This window comes from Apium graveolens, chromosome 8 (assembly GCF_009905375.1).
Source record: "Apium graveolens cultivar Ventura chromosome 8, ASM990537v1, whole genome shotgun sequence".
Taxonomy (NCBI): Eukaryota; Viridiplantae; Streptophyta; class Magnoliopsida; order Apiales; family Apiaceae; genus Apium; species Apium graveolens.
Window position 1 is genome coordinate 248,728,567 of NC_133654.1, and position 17,038 is coordinate 248,745,604.

The 17,038-nt window shown below is 36.2% G+C and overlaps 2 protein-coding genes across 2 annotated transcripts; both read right to left on the reverse strand.

Moving 5' to 3' along the window:
• Positions 1-1,102: 1,102 nt before the first annotated feature.
• LOC141678685 (uncharacterized) lies at positions 1,103-2,956 on the reverse strand. Its single transcript, XM_074485043.1, has one exon. It carries the CDS (start codon positions 2,477-2,479, stop codon positions 1,352-1,354), a length of 1,128 nt encoding a protein of 375 aa, XP_074341144.1. The 5' UTR covers positions 2,480-2,956; the 3' UTR covers positions 1,103-1,351.
• A 132-nt stretch (positions 2,957-3,088) lies between these two features.
• LOC141678686 (ycf3-interacting protein 1, chloroplastic) lies at positions 3,089-7,601 on the reverse strand. Its single transcript, XM_074485044.1, has 6 exons — positions 7,180-7,601; positions 6,795-6,839; positions 5,905-6,018; positions 5,378-5,458; positions 4,041-4,205; positions 3,089-3,299 (listed from the first exon to the last, which is right to left on the reverse strand). Exons 1-6 carry the CDS (start codon positions 7,453-7,455, stop codon positions 3,210-3,212), a joined length of 771 nt encoding a protein of 256 aa, XP_074341145.1. The 5' UTR covers positions 7,456-7,601; the 3' UTR covers positions 3,089-3,209.
• Positions 7,602-17,038: the final 9,437 nt, after the last annotated feature.

A 17,038-nucleotide genomic window follows, 5' to 3' on the forward strand; every position in this document is an offset into this window, starting at 1 on the left:
CTGTCGTTAACATACACTAACTGAATGAACGGAATTTTATTCAAATTTCTTAAATTCTATAATTTATGAATTTTTATAAATTTCATTAAAATAATAATTTCAAAAAAAATTATAATTTTATAAGTAATTTTTTAAAATTAAGTATGTAAAAAAGCAAACTAATTAATTTATTTGATAAAAAAAATTATGTGATATATTTAGAAAAAAACTAATAGTTGGAAAAAAGGTAAAAAAAAATTAACTGATTTATTTAGAAAAAGAAATGAAAACAACTAACTGAGTTATTTGGAAAAAATAATAAAAAATTTAAAAACTAACGGATTTCGTTAAAATCAAAGATGATTTAACGTCTGTGCAATTTTTTTAATGTTCAATGATCAAATTGCAAGTTAAATGTAGTTCAGTGATCTGTTAACAGACTTTTTGAATTCAGTGATCAACTTACAAGTTGGTGATGAGTTTAGTGATGTTTTAGCAACCCTTAGATATTGTTTGGATTGGGGGTTGAGGAGGGAGGGGTTGGGTTAGGTTGGGCTAGGTTAGGGCTAGACTAGGTTGGGTTAGACTAGGTTGAACCCTTACCTCATTTGGATGTAGATGCGAAATGAGTATGGGTTGAACCCTTGATATGTTTGGTTTGGGGTTGAAGTAAGATTGCTTTTTATCATGTATAAATTATATATTGAAAAATTAGAAATGTTTTTAAATTTATCTACAAATTTTAACTAAATTTTAAAAAAAAATTAAAAAATTAAAAAAAATCAAAAAGAAAAAAATGAAAAAACTTTAATAGAGAGAGTGAAAAAAAGAGAGAGAGAGAATGAATAAAAAAAAGTAAGCTGATTTAATTTTTATATTGCAAATTAACTTTTTTCAACCCTCGATGAACCCTCACAAAACCCAACCCCTAACTTTCCCAAACATAGTTCTCTTGAACCCGTCTCAACACAGCCCAACTCACTGCCTCCCAATCCCATCCAAATAAAGCCTTAATCTTCCTCTGTCTTTTGCACTTTAAAATCTTTCATTTCACATTAAAGTAATGCGGCACAAAAAATTGTTAATATGGGAGTATGGAATGATTTTATTGGTGTTTTTGATGTAATTCCATTTTCATATAAGCCAATAAAACCCTTACACATGACATTTTATAACTTTTTTAGAAATCAATTTGGTACCTCTGGCACTTTCCTAAACAAAAATAGCGGCACATACTACAGAGGCCGTAACCAGTGAAGGTCCGGGATATACACAAGTTTACATTGATTATATATTTAATCAAGGTCTAGTTCATTCATAATGTTAAATTTTTTGGAGATGAAGCAGTTTGTGTTGTATAGAGGACACCTCATTACGCACTCTGTGCTTCTAGGAAGGCATTGAAATCCTCCCTAGCCTTAAGTAATCTTGGAGTAATGCAAGGTGATGGTGGTGTTGAAATTGGCTGATGAGGAGCATGGGACGAACTCGAAAAACGAACATGGCGAGATGATTCATGGGACTTTCTGCCTGTCCCTCTTGATGACCCGTTCTTCATGACACCCTTCCGATCCTTTTCAAACACAAATGCTGATCTTACAGGAAAATTTGCGTCGTTTTCACTACACTGAATCAGCTCCAATGGCAGGTCAAAGAATTTGGAAGAATCTCCAGTACCATTTTCATGCATAAGCGCAGATGAAGACCATGATGCACATTCAAATTTTTCCAGAGAAACGCTCCTGGATATCACATGTGGCTTTTCGGGCAACTCCTTTCTTGATCTCACTGGTTTTCCTTTTCCAAAGCTTGGTAAGAACAAGCACATTGCCCCGCATTTGAAGTTGTCATCATCATAAGAATCCTGCATTTTTGGCTTGCCATGCTGTTGATGATCGATTCTTGTTTCAGTTCTTGAAGGATTGCTGTAGCGCCTGCTGTTGGCATGAGTCAACCAAAGATCAAATTCATCATTCACTGCAGAGATTCTGCTTTCTCCACAAGACTTGCTTCTTTCCAAGTGTTTTTCACGTAGCTGAGCCAGACGAGAAAGTGCAATAGAATGTTGACGAGCTTGAGGATTTAATGCTTGACTATGGGGCTTCTTCTTAGGTAGAGCTGAGCTGAACTTAGGCGATGAAGCAGGAGAACCCGGGAGGCTATAACTCAAGAATCTTGATTTTCCAGGCGGGAGAGGCAGAGGAGGCATACCATAATCTTTTGGAGAAGCGGTGACAGGTAGCAAAACCACAGATTCTTTTTTGGGTGATTCAATTAAAATGGGCGACTTTCTGGATTCTTTCATAGATACTGGATCCACAGAAATTTGTCGTTCTTTTTGCAGAGTTCCATCCATCTGCATTCGAGGTTTCTCTATGGTGAAGAACTCTGATTGATTCTGTTTTCTGACCTGTGAGAAGACAGCTGCGAGTTGGATGTAGGCTTCCTCAGCCACAGGATGGTCTGAGCAGAAGAATTCATCAGTATTAAGGAACGCCATTGCGATAAAAAGTGAAAACCACAATGATTAGAAGAGGAGTTGAGGCACTTAAGAAGGAGATCCATAATGATCAAGATGGAACGTGGATAGCATGTCCCCAGCAGGCCATATCTTAGTAGTGCTCTCCATGTCCTATTATTTTCCTTCCAATATATAATACGCATACAGGTGCACACGCTCAACTAATATATATAGTAGCCTGAAACTACATACTCCATTTCAATACAAACACATACAATTGAACACACTCCAGGACTATATAAAGTGGTTGACAAACTACTTGGTCTGCCTCCTCAGGACATGTAACTAAGTTATTTATTCTTATAACATTTGTTTGCTTTATTCTAATCAAGAGTACGAACTGAAAGAGGGGATTCTCTAAACAAATATTTGTCTCGAACGCCAAATTAAAAATGCTACATCAGCTGCATATTAAAACATTGATCGTGCTCAACACAATCTGAGTATAATCTGTTGCGCAATCATTAAAAGAACTGTTCCATGAAAGGTACTGTATAGGAATTGCCGTTCTCTTTGGCATGCAAGAAACTGCGTATGAATTGATCCACATTGAACATCCCGTGAATTTCAGTTTAGCCAAGTTCTCGATACAACACAAAGAAATTATTTATTACACTATCATTACAATATACAAAAGTTAGCGGGATTAGGAAATTTTTTATCCTTTTGCACTTGCTAGGCATACAGAATTTACATCCAAGCTGAAATTTTACTGGAGAGAATTGTAAAACAGAATTAATACTACAGATATACCGATTATGATGGGAAATGCTGAGACCAAGTACAATGCTCCAAATCCCTGCAAGATAATACGTTCTCCTGAGTACCAAATGCCAACTTGATAATATTAACAAATAATTTCCCTATATGTGTAGCCCCCCTTTGCAATGCTGTGCACTTAAGTAACACCTGTGGTTAGTCTTCTGTTTGTTGAGTTTTCGAGCAAAATATATAGTCTTCTAAGTACCTACTTGTTACTTTTTAAAAAGATGATTCCAATAAAATGCCTATTGTAAAGATGCAAAACTATTGAATCAATACAACTGAACCATAAATGCACGACCAAACCAGTGCCTTCGCTACATACTAATTCTTGGATAGGGATTGTAAGAGTAACTGCAAGGCAGCTGTGGTCAAGATGCCTAGGTCTTGTGCAGAGTTGGAGTGCAGAATTTGAAGGAATAAACATTGTTCTCGTATCGTTTAGATAGAATTAGATGGATATTTGATGTTGTCTGCAGCTCAGTTAGACTTTAGGATAGAGCAGAGTTTTGTAGCGTGCTGGGTTTTAAGATCTAGAGGTTTTAAGAATTTTTCTTTCTCAGATCTTTGCAGGGAGTGGAGTTATTACCTAACTCTTCCTAGTTTAATCGGGTTTTTTTTTCAGGCTGTGTTTTGATTCTATGGTCTTCCTCCTCCTGACGCGAGGGAATTTATTTTTTTATGCTAACAGTCCTTGTTTAGTCTCTGTTTTTCTTTCAAAAGAAAAGAAAGAGCAACTGCAAATAAGAATTTACATTCCACAGGCACGTAAACTGACCAGAACTGAAGGCACGTCACGTTCATCTTTGAAATCAGAATCATCAATTTCAGCTGCTGAATCCCAATCGATCTTGAGTCTTTTTGCGGCAACTTCAGGATCTATCCCTGTATCTGTGGCTTTTGCATAGAGAGACTTGCGGGGTCCTTTCTTTTTTATTTCAACCTGTTAAGCAACCACATCATATAAATACCCATGAGGATATCAAGAATCATATGAACTGAAAGTACATTGATAAGCTTCACACATTTCAAGTATGATTTTAACTCTTAAATATGTAATACCTCTAATCCACTTTGCATCTCATGGGTAGAAATCATGTTTGTGACTCAGAGTTCACGACGTTAAGCTAAATTATTTACATAGGTAACATAACATAAATTATCTAAAAGGCACCAAATTGAAGGGCAATGAGTAAGAGAAAAAAGATATAACAGTTATTGTTGAGTGTTTTCTTAATGTCATAGAAACCATACCAGAATCATAGCTCGAAACATGTTATACAAAGAGTGGCTTCACAAGATCAGATCATACACCAGAAATTAAAATAAACAACTATTATAATGTCTAATTGATCCAGGTATCCCAAAAATATGAAACTACCTCCATGCATATCAAAGCGGAAAAAGGGAAATTATAACTCAGTTGTCAACGATGAACTATTCATGTAACAGTTAATAGTTCTTTTTCAAAATTGGAAGCTGAAAGAGTCCAGGAGTGTAAAGCAGTGAACATAAACTGTGAATTTTAAAAGAAGCATAATGGACTGAAGAGAAACATTAGACAGTTCATATGAAATTTAATGTTCATATGAAATTCAACTATTCAGCTAACATGAAATAATATCTTGAAGAAAATTATCAGATTGACTTTTCACTTTGTTCGGAAACAAGCAGATAAACACATGAGGCGCAGAACTCTTAAATTTCAAACTAATATACTTATTATATGACCCTCCATTTGACCTCAAACAACATAACAGGGATGCAAGACGATAGAGATATATGTAGGTAAAAACCTATTGCAATAATGCATCTATCATCAAAGTTACAAGGGTAATACAGTTTGTGGAAAAGAAAGTACACTAATAAGCAAACAACAGAGTTAATAACATGAGATTTATCATAAAAACGGCCTCACTTACTGATATGTAACTCAAGAACTCCATTAAGTTATATCTTAGATAGCCATGACAAATAAAACTCACATCTGACATAAAATTTTAAGATACATGAGAACACGTGCTGGATTTACTTTCGTGTTTTTAAGTTTACAAAAACAATTGTAGATGCAAAATATGTTTCATGATTATCGTTCCTACAGATTCGCAACGGTACCTCTAAATTTGGCCATTGCATCATTTCTTCTGCAAGCATTTGAAGAACAACACGATCTTTTGGAATCTTCCCTTCATTTACCTACACAAATGAAATTTCAGAAAAAAAAGCATGATTTAAAAGTCTTGCTGGAAAAGAAAATTCTCCACCCGACTCTACCTGAAATCTTGATACATCAAAACCTAGCAGTTAGTTCAAATCGATATATGAGAACCAATTTTAATGATGCTTTTCTTTATTTTCTTCTTCTAGGTCATTGGTTCTTTCCGTCTTTAGTGGCAGAAAAAAACTCAAATATTGTTTTTCGGCTAACCCAAATACGCTTTTCTTTGATTTACATAAATCTATACTTCGCCAATATAAGAAGAATTAAGAAGTCCAAGGTTAAAAACGCAATGCAAACAGTTACATATTGCTAAAAAGAAAGGTAGCATTCAGGTCCTAATAAATAAATCAACAAAGTGCTCAAGAATTTTTTGTTCAAGTGCATATATTTTAGCTCTAGGCAGAGGAGACAAGGGACTTACTTCTTCTAATGCATCAGCTAATTCATCCCTTGTTGGGGCATCAATATCGTCAATCCCAAGCAACCTTCTCCTCTCAACATCTCTTGGATCCTCAATCATAACTGTCAACTTAACCTGCAAATCCCGAATCAATGAACTGGAAGTGAAAAATTTAGCTTAGTTTGTATGCTTAGGTACACGCACAAATAACTTTAGCAGGCCTGAAAGTAGGAAAGTTACTTAAAGTGGTCTAATCAAAGAGTCGAATTTTTACTTTGCAGGATGATACATATACCGTACATAGGAATGGACCTTTTTAGGGAACATGCACAAATTACATTAGCAAAGGCAATTTACCTGGGTAAATACTGGATATAACAAAATAAAGAAGAATGACAGGATTTCCTTCCTTTCATTACACATAATGGTTAGCGAAATTTCTGCTCCTACGCCTTTGTAGATAGCGAAATCAATTCTTAATGATGACATCCTAAGATCAAGTCAATTCTTTAAGTGGTTTCTGGTGCTAGAACCTATAATGAACCTACACTCCAATGCTAATGCTAAAATGGCTATAGCATCGTTATATTTAACTTAAAATTTCAGCAGCAAAATAATTCCCACTTCTCTTTATCTATCTAAAACATGCATGTCAAAGATAGCTACATCCATCTTTGTGTTCTATGTGTAAAGCCAGTTATCCATTTATACAATATTCCATCCAATTATAGCTCTATGCATTAGAGTGATCAATATCATCTTGCACCTCTACTCATATATTTCAGATACGCGTGACAGTAATTACTGATAACTAATTAACTATGCATGAATTTGTCGACTCTTCCTAGAATCTCCACTGGTCTAACCATTTATATTGAAACAAGAGCAAAAGAAATAAAATGGTGAATCACCTCACTAAAGAACATGTCCCTGTTTTTCTTCAAAAGGTCCAACACCTACACAAAAATTAAGTTAAAACCAAGTAAATTAAGGGTAAAACACATATTAAATCACACACATACAAATGTCAATCATGCAAATTAAGAGAGAGAGATGGGGGGAGGGAGAGAGGGAGAGAGAGAGAGAGAGAGAGGGAGGGAGAGAGAGGGAGAGAGAGAGAGAGAGAGAGAGAGAGAGAGAGGGAGGGAGGGAGAGGGAGAGAGAGAGAGAGAGAGAGAGAGAGAGAGAGAGAGAGAGAGAGAGAGAGAGAGAGAGAGAGAGAGAGAGAGAGAGAGAGAGAGAGAGAGAGAGAGAGAGAGAGAGAGAGAGAGAGAGAGAGAGAGAGAGAGAACTTACCCTTTTAATTTGGTTGACATATTCAAGGTCCTGAGGATCAGGGTCAGGCTCAGATTGATCAGATTCTTGTTGTTGTATTGAATTAACCACTACTTCAGTATCTTCTTTATTGGCAAAAACTACTAGTGAGCTACACCTCCTTGTATGTCGAAAAACAGGTGGATGTGAATGATGGTGGGTAAAAGATAGAGATAAGGATAAGGTTCTGCAACAAGAAGAAGAAGCTGCAGTGTTGGTGGTGGAGAATGATGCCTGAAGTGGCAAGTGTAATGCCATTTCAGAGAATGATAAATTGTATGTATGTATGTATGAGCTAGTGTTTTTGAGTTGTGACTGTTGTAGTGTGTCTGCTTAACTGGGAAAACAACACAGTTGATGTTTCCTTCTGGGGATGTTCTTTGGATGACTTAGGATTAAGTTAAGCCTCATTAAACCTGTGTTATTATTACACTTGCATCTCACTTGCAGATAACATTTCCCTTTGAAAAATTAGTTACATATATATTTTTGTTTATTTAATAATTATATTAAATTAAATTGAGTTGTTTGTATGTTAAAATTAGACAAATATTGTAATATATTATTAAGTTATTTTGTACATTTCATGTACTATCTCGACTGATGTGTTACTTCGTGATAACTTCCTTGAGACATTATAAAAAAAATCAAATGTTATGTAAAGTTATTAACTTCAACTCGAAAATTTGTAGTCTCTTCTCTGAGCTATACAAACACCGCATTGCATCTTTAGGTTTCATTTGGATTGGGGTTGAGAAAAGAGGGATTGGGTCAAGTCGGGTTAAGCTAGAGTAGGTTACGTCAAGTTGAGTTAAATTGAACCCATTACTTGTTTGGATATAAAGGGTTGGTAAACTGCGATTAACCCTTACCTTATTTTTTTTTGATAAACGGAGGATTTCATTAAAAAAAAATCGAGTCTTATCAAATTACAGATGTTGGTCGAAACTTACAACACTTGTAGTAATTGTAACCTCACGATGAAAATAAAACTGAAGACCATGATAGACACCAAGAACTCCTGTATACAAAATACTATACAATAATAGCTAATATTACCAAAAGGGAGGAACAACGCTAAGTTCCTGAAACTGAGCCACAGAATGGTGGGTAGGTGTCGTCTCTATAGCTCTAGCAACACCGTTCGACTGTATCTCATCATATATAGTCATTTCAATCATACATAGTCATTTCAAGCATCACTTGTTCTACATCCATCAGTTCCACATCATCCTCTATTACAGCTCTTTGAAGATCAATAAATAAAGATGTGGGTTTGCTGGAACGACCTGCAAGAGCTCTTTCCCCGATCACTAAGGTGGAATGGCTTTTGGAATCGGACTTGACCTTGGACAGTAAAATTTCAAGCGTCCCTGAAACTGCCGCATGAAGGATGTCCTTGGCAAAGAACCCCTCAAAAATTTCATTGTCCAAGTCGATAGGTACTTTCAAGAATTCTTTTGAGATTTGTCCAAGAAAGGCTCTGTCAAGGAGTCAATGATTGAGATAGCCTACGTTGTGAACATCTCATCATTGTTAAACACGAAGTGATTAAACAACTTTTGCTTGCCCTTATCCACGACGGAGCCATGAGCAACAACAACAATTGAGGCGTTATTCTTAAGCATTTCATGGGCAGGGGGAGAGTGTGTTGGAGTCACTACTTCAATGCCACTTCAGCATGGAGTAGTGTCTCTCCTTCAGTCATCAAGGACAACTTCTCAGTCATTCATTTTGCCAGCTAGCAACAGCTAGTGTAGAGTTAGTTATAGATGCTAGTTAGTTACATTTTCTTAGTAAAAAAACAATAGTCGTGTATTCATTTTCTGTGGGTGTAATTCTACAATATGAAAGTCAGTTAAATAAAAATAAAACAATGTTATTCTCTCTATTACTCTGTAAGGCTTAATCTCCATTAATCAAAAAGCTTCAAGTTCAATATGGTATCAGAGCAGGTTTTACAGCGATTACGTATTTGATCTACACTTTTCTGTTTGAAGACGTTGATCTCTGGAATCTCTTCACAATCTCTCTCTGGAATCTCTCTACAATCTCTCTGAATCTCAAAGCAATTCTCGATCTCAAATCATGAAATACGAAAGGTGTTATCTCTTCTACTATGAGCTTCATTTCTTGTGCGTTATCTGCGATTAGATCTGTTAACAGTTTTAGGTCAAATTGATCTTTGATATTGTTTATCGAGTTACAATTCTGGATAATTGATTGTTTTTTGCGATTGAACTACTAGTATTTCTCCTCGATTCATCATGACTGAGAATAATCGTGTTAAGAGTCCTAATCAAGATCCTTCTAGTGTTTATTTCATTCATCCATCAGACTCGAATTCATCTCAACTTGTTTCGGTAATATTTAATGAAAATGGATTTAATAATTGGAAGAGATCCATGTTACTGTCGTTATCAGCAAAGAATAAGCTTGCGTTTGTTGATGGATCTATTGATAAACCTGAAGTCACATCTATTGAATTCAAAGCTTGGGAACGCTGCAATGATTTAGTCTGTCCATGGCTTATATTCAATCTCGATGATAACATAGCTAAAAGCGTGTTATTTCTTAAGACTGCTCGCGAAATCTGGAATGATCTCAATAAGAGATTTGGTTATACTTCAATGACTCAAGTATATGCTTTAGAACAACAACTAAATGAGTTAACTCAAGGAGCTGATAAGATTTCTGAGTTTTTTACTAAAATGAAGTATGTGTGGGATGCTATGAGTGATGCAAATCCTTTGCCTCAATGTACATGCCTGAAATGCACTTGTCATTTGGAACAAAGAGTACATCAGATGCAGGAGACTCAAAGGATGATTCAGTTTATGATGAAGCTAAATGATGATTACTCTGCAGTGAGAGCTAATATTCTGATGCAAGTTCCTATGCCAAATATTACTAGTGCATACAGATTGTTTGCGCAGGAGGAGAGACATAAAGAGATTGCTCAGATCAACAATCAATCTGATTCTCTAGCCTTTTATTCTGACAGCAGAAGATTCAATGGTGGAAAGAATATTAAAGCAGCTGGTGTCAACACTCAAAATGGCTTTAACTATCCTAAACCTGCAGGAAATTTTGTGAAGAAACCTGGATCTCAGTACTATTGCACTCATTGCAAAATTGCTGGTCATAGCAATGACAGGTGTTTTAAACTACATGGTTATCCACCAAATTTTAAAGGTTTTAAAGACAGAAAAGTGGTAGCTAATGTTGTTGCACAGAGTGATGATTCAAGTCACACTACTGCTGATCAGAATTGTCCCATAACGGTTAGTCAATACAATCAGTTGATGGGACTTTTGCAGAAACAACAGATTTCTGGTGCTAATAATGATCCAGTTAACCATTCATCTCATGCTCTACTAGCAGGTACCTTCTGTTTATCATCTAGTGCGTCTGTGGACTGGATCCTAGACAGTGGTTCCACAGACCACATTTGTTCTAAATCGGAGATGTTTACTAATTACAGAGCATGTGATATTTTAAGGCATATCACTGTACCAGATGGTAGGAGGATACAGATTTGTCATACTGGAGATATTGTTTTGACTCAGGACATAGTCTTACATAATGTTCTACATGTTACAGACTTCAAATTTAATCTCATATCCATTCAAACTTTGTGCAAAGATTTGAATTGCAGTATAGTTTTTGATCATGTTAACTGTTTCATTCAGGACCTTTCACAGAAGTTGCCTCTGAAGCTTCTTGGTAAGCAACAAGGAGGTCTCTACAATGTCAGCATTCCTGAATATCAATCCCATAGTGTATGCTGCTCTACTGTTGATGAAACAAAGTTATGGCTTCTACGTTTAGGCCACATTACATTTTCTCAACTAAACTTGTTAACCCTGAATGTGATGGAGTTACTGCTTAAAAGGAAGTCATTTGTCAGATATGTCCAGCTTCAAAACAATCAAGGCTTTCATTTCCTCACTCTAGTATTAAAACATTGTCTGTGTTTGAATTGCTTCATTTAGATATATGGGGTCCCTATCAAACTAAGACTCCATCTAGTTGTAATCAGTTTTTAACAATAGTGGATGATTTTAGTCGATTCACCTGGGTTCATCTTGTTAAACACAAGTCAGATGTTGTTAATATTTTGAAGAATTTTGGTACTTATGTCACAACACATTTCAAGACAAATATTAAAGCTTTTCGTACTGATAATGCAAAAGAATTTTGTGAAGGAGATTTGCAATTATTTTGTCAGCAAAATGGAATAGTTCAACAAAGAAGTTGTAGCTATACTCCGCAACAAAACGGGGTGGTGGAGCGCAAACACCGTCACCTGCTTGAGACAGCTCGTGCTTTATCTTTTCAGTCTCGATTGCCTATGACCTACTGGGGGGGAGTGTGTTCAATGTGCCACATTTCTGGTAAATCATTTGCCCTTAAGAAGTATTAATAATCATACTCCATATTTTAAGCTTTACAACACACCTCCTGATATTAGTGATCTTAAAGTTTTCGGGTGTCTATGTTTCATTTCTACAAATACTGTTCACCGTACCAAATTTGATCAGAGAGCCATACCTGGTGTGTTTATTGGATATCCAGTAAATACAAAAGGGTATAAAGTCTTTGACTTAAACACAAAGAAGATTGTTATTTCTCGTGATGTTGTGTTTCATGAGAAACATTTTCCATACCATTTTCAACCTACAAATGATTCTTTTTCTTTTGATATATATTTTCCTGCCATGACATCTTTTCAAACTGATTCATATTATAATTTCTTTGATTCTCTTGACATTAATGCTGATCATTCTATTTCCCAACCTCCCAATTCTTTTGATAATATTGTTGAGAATTCTCCTGGCTCCAGTATTTCTGATGAGGATTCTACTTTAGTTGATCTTAGTGAGCTCAATGTTTCTATGCTAATCAGACAGTCCACTAGGATATCTAAGAAACCATCTTACTTAAATGATTTTATTTACAATACTGTTGTCCAAGCTGATTCAAGCCAACATTGGTGTAATCTTGTTCAGTATGATAGTTTACCTAGACTACAGGAAAGTTTGATAACCAAAATGTGTGATATTCACGAGCCTTCTAGTTATGCTGAAGCCAGTGTTCATCCTCTTCGGGTAGAGGCCATGTCCAAAGAGATTTCAGCTCTAAATGCTAACAATACTTGGGAACTAGTTGATCTTCCCAAAGGTAAGAAAACAATTGGATCCAAATGGGTTTTTAAAGTTAAGCTTAAGTCTGATGGTTCTTTAGAGCGTTGCAAAGCTCGATTGGTTGCCAAAGGATTTAATCAGCGTTACGGGATTGATTACGAAGAAACATTTTCTCCAGTTGTTAAGATGTCCACTATAACGACTCGTGTATTTTTCTTTTTAGTCTTAATATTTAAAAGTGTAATAGGGGAATAAATAATTAAATAAATGTGTGTATTAATTTTGGCAGCAGTTGTTGATTGTTATTTATTTATTTGTAATATGTTGATATGAGGATTGGATTATGTGATTTATTAGTGAATTATACGATTTTATTTCGTTTGTAAAAGTGATTTTATTACAATTTTAATTTCATAAATATTTGGATTATTTTTAAAATTGGTTTTATAATTTTATAATTTTAATAATTAATTTTAGGAATTTATAAAATTGAGAAAATAATATTTCACTAATTATTTATTTTTAAATGATTTTTCTGAGTATGTTTATTTGTAAAAACCATAATTAATTATGGAAATCTTCAAAAATCAGAAACTCATATTTTATTAAGTTCGTATTATTCTGAGAATTTTAAAATTATTTTGACAATTTTCGGGATTCTTTTCACCCGCGCGTCGTTTCGTTTGATTGTTAAAAAGCGGGTATAAAGTGCACCTTAAAAATTATTTTAAAATTATGAAATTTATGTTTTTATTATGTCCGGTATATTTATAAAATTTTAAAGTTGATTCAATAAATTTTCGAAGTTATTTCTCGCGAACTCGGTTCCTAAATAATAACTACGGGATGTAATTAACCCTGTACGACTCAGTTTGGCGGGAATAAGAGAGTGACATGTATCCTAATTAAAGGATACGTGTCAACAGCTGCTAATTTGGGGGATTAAATCATCACCTCTCCTTTGTCTCTCCATCGGCCTCGGCTGTAACTCTCTTCGTTTCTCTCTCGATTCTCTCTCGAATTCTCTCTGTTTTCTCTCATAAAAATCTCTTCTTGTCATCTCTCCTCTACTTTCCTATTCGTGTCTCTTTCCCTCTTTCTCTCAGTGCTTCCGGTCGCCGCCGTTCTCGTTTTTCCAGCTTGTTTCCTCCGGTGAGCCGCCGCTTATTTGGCTTGGCTGGTTCAATTTATATATGTATATGCATGTAAATATGTATATGATTATGTGTGTGTGTGCTCGATTGTGTGTGTGAATGTGTGTGTTGTGTGTGTGCGTTTGTGTTGTGTGTGCGTGTCTGTGTTGTGTGTGTGTGGTGTGGCGGTGGCTGCGCGGTGGCCGCGTTTGTGGCCGTATTTCTTTGATGTACATCTCTGTGGTGATTTTGTTGGGCTTTCTGTGTTGTGGGCTTGCAGTTGGGCCGTATATATTTTTTCGAGCCTTTACCTGTTGGGCCTGGTTATGCAGTTGGGTTTTTGATTTGGGCCTTGTTGGGCCACCTGTGTGCAGTTGATTTGGACAGTGCAGATTTTAATTATAATTTTTGTATTGCAGGGAATTTTGAGTAATATTCATGATAAAAATGAATTTATACGGAAAAAATTTCAGTAATCTATCGGCGAAATTCTTGGTTGGAATCCGAATTATCGGGTACCCCGAGAATTTTGCCGTTGTACCGCTGTGACTCGTTACGAGCGGGCGGTGGACGGTGATGACGTTGTTCTGAGTCCTAAATCTTATAAATAAATAAAATGACTTACGTAAAATACTTTCGGACTTAAAAATTAATTATGAATTGTGTTGTGGTATAAGTTGTATGAAAATATTGGAGTCGATATCGTGGATTGTTGTGTTTGTTAACGTCGATTGTAATCGACGGGTAGGCTTATAAATAAAGGAGTTGCTGCCAAAATTTTCTAAAAATATATTTTTAAAATGTACGTATTTATGTTATACGTGTTACCTCTATTTGTGTTCGGATTACGTGATTACGTGATTATGTGTATAATAACTATACGAGTCAGGTTATCAGATTGGGTTATTAGGATTTGAGGATATCAAGCATGTCGGTATAACTGATTAGGGTACTCTGTATTTGTAGATCCCAGTCGAGTTTCCCCAGGACCAAAGTCAGCGTGAAAGCTACTTAGGATTTTGTAAAGCATTGCAAGGCAAGTACCCTTGACCATTCTTTTATGGTTCAGTACGTATGAATAGCTAAATGTTTTATTCTCGTAATGAAACAGAAACGTTTTAAGTTACGTATCCCCTGTAGTTATAAATCACTGTTTTAAATCTGTTTTGGGGAAAAGTAACTTTGAAAGATACCTATCTCGAATGAAATGATTTGCGATCTGGATTTTATATGTGTGCTGGTAAAATGAATGATTTTGAAAATGAGATAGGTACAAGTGTTGGAAAACTGGATAAAACGATCAGATATGGGATACATAGGGGCCAGAGTAGGCCTATTGAGGTGGCGTAAGAGGCTAATTCGGTTGCACGCAATATATAACCGATTAGTCCAGCAGGTCAGAGACCTAGCTAGTCTCTGAGTTCCGGAACAGGTAAATGGGATGACAGTTAGAGCCGTCTGGTGTTGATAGCCTGATCAGCTGTCTTCACATATCCGTTATGTATCTGATTTGGATTTGTGATTCCCGTAAGGGCATAAGTAGTTGATACAGCGGTTTTATAAATGTGAACATCATGCTAAAATTGGATTGTGGTACTTACACAACACGCTACTACGTTGTTTTGATAAAGCATGCTAGTCAGTGATATCCAGTTATCTCAGATTTTCATTATATAATGTTGATGACATGATTACAGCTCTGTTCCTATTATTGTTTACATTACTGTTTTTATCCTGTTATTCATATATTGGTACTACTGAGCGATTATGCTCACCCTTGCAAACTGTTATGTATATATCGCAGATGCCTAGAAGACCAGTCAGACATACCCGTGTTCCCGCCCCTTCAGGACCTGGCTCCTCTGAGGTAGTGTTTGTCAGGCCATATGCGGTCTGATGAGTTGCTGAGTAAAGTTAGAGTGTGTTAGATGTTGAATAACTGGTTTGTAATAGTGTGAACCTGAATCATACTTGAACCTGGCTCGGATCTTGGTTTGGGGTCAAGTTAGTACATATTAATAATAATCTTGTTGTTTATATTTTGGTATTAGTTTTTGGTGACATCAACTCCTGACCCCGGGGTTGAGGCCGTCACCTACTATTCGATGTCTAATTACTGTTGCTGCTAGTAAACGTTGGCCATTGTATCAACTGCATGTAAATATCACATTCTTACACGGTGACTTAGTTGAAGAAGTGTTCATGAAGGTCCCTGAGGGTGTTTCAAACCCTGATAACAAAGTTTGTAGACTGCGAAAATCAATTTACGGGCTTAAGCAATCCTCTCGTGAATGGTTTACAAAGCTTCTATTTACTCTTAAAGCTCAAGGCTTTGTCCAGTCCAAAAATGACTATAGTCTGTTTATCAGACATACTGGTAGTTTAATTTGCTTGGCAGCCGTCTATGTTGATGATTTTATTCTTACGGGAACTGATTCTCAAGGTATTACTCATCTTAAATAACATCTTAATTCTGAGTTTGGGATTAAGGATCTTGGTGTCTTAAACTATTTTTTGGGAATTGAGGTCAGCTATCTCCCTTCTGGTATTTTTCTTAGCCATAAGAAGTTTACAAATGAGTTGTTAGCTGAGTGTCCTTTTTCTGTAAACACTAAAGCTTCAACTCCTTTACCTTCGACTCTTAAGCTTTCATCTTCGGATGGTGATTTATTACCTGATCCAGAATTATATCGTTCACTTGTGGGGAAGTTGAATTTTTTGACTCACACTAGGCCTGATCTGGCTTATGATGTCCAGTCTCTTAGCCAGTATATGCAACAGCCCAGACAACCCCATTTAGCTGCTCTTAAATGTACCCTTTGTTATGTTAATCATACTATTGGTCAAGGGATTTTGTTAAAAGCTGATGCTAATATTACTCTCCAGGCTTTCAGTGACTCAGACTGGGCTGCTTGTGTTGATTCTCACAAGTCAGTTACAGGTTATATTCTTCTCCTTGGTTCTTCCCATGTCACGTGGAAATCAAAGAAGCAGACAACCATTTTTCGTTCTTCCTCTGAAGCAGAATATCGAGCCATGGCGTCTGCTGCTTCAGAGGTTACTTGGCTTGTCCGTTTGCTAGATGATTTTGGTGTTCATAATTTAACAACCGTGACATTGCACTGTGACAATCAATCGGCTATTCATATTACCAAGAATCCAGTGTTTCATGAACGTACGAAACACATAGAGATTGGCTGTCACTTTACTCGTGATAAGGTGCTTGAAGGTCTCATCCAACTAACTTATCTTCCCACTAATTCTCAGCTTGCTGATTGGTTCACCAAGTCCTTGCCAGCCCCACAGTTTCAGCTTCTTTTGTCCAAGTCAGGTTTCCATGATCTTCGTTCTGGACATCCTAACTTGAGGGGGGGTGTTGGAGTCACTACTTCAATGCCACCTCAGCATGAAGTAGTACCTCTCCTTCAGTCATCAAGGACAGCTTCTCAGTCATCCATTTTACCAGCTAGCAACAGCTAGTGTATGAAAGGAATATGTCCTAAGTCCAATCATGAATTAGGATTTAGGAATAACTTTTATGTAATCTGTTTTGATTTCATT

What these genes read in the sequence shown, in the direction of transcription:
- LOC141678685 (XM_074485043.1), bottom strand. Translation starts at nt 2,479, where the DNA reads ATGGCGTTCCTTAATACTGATGAATTCTTCTGCTCAGACCATCCTGTG.
- LOC141678686 (XM_074485044.1), bottom strand. Translation starts at nt 7,455, where the DNA reads ATGGCATTACACTTGCCACTTCAGGCATCATTCTCCACCACCAACACT. An exon ending in TGCAATGGCCAAATTTAGAG is followed by an intron (nt 4,206 to 5,377) that starts GTACCGTTGCGA and finishes GTTGCTTAACAG; the next exon opens with GTTGAAATAAAAAAGAAAGG. An exon ending in GTGACGTGCCTTCAGTTCTG is followed by an intron (nt 3,300 to 4,040) that starts GTCAGTTTACGT and finishes ATTATCTTGCAG; the next exon opens with GGATTTGGAGCATTGTACTT.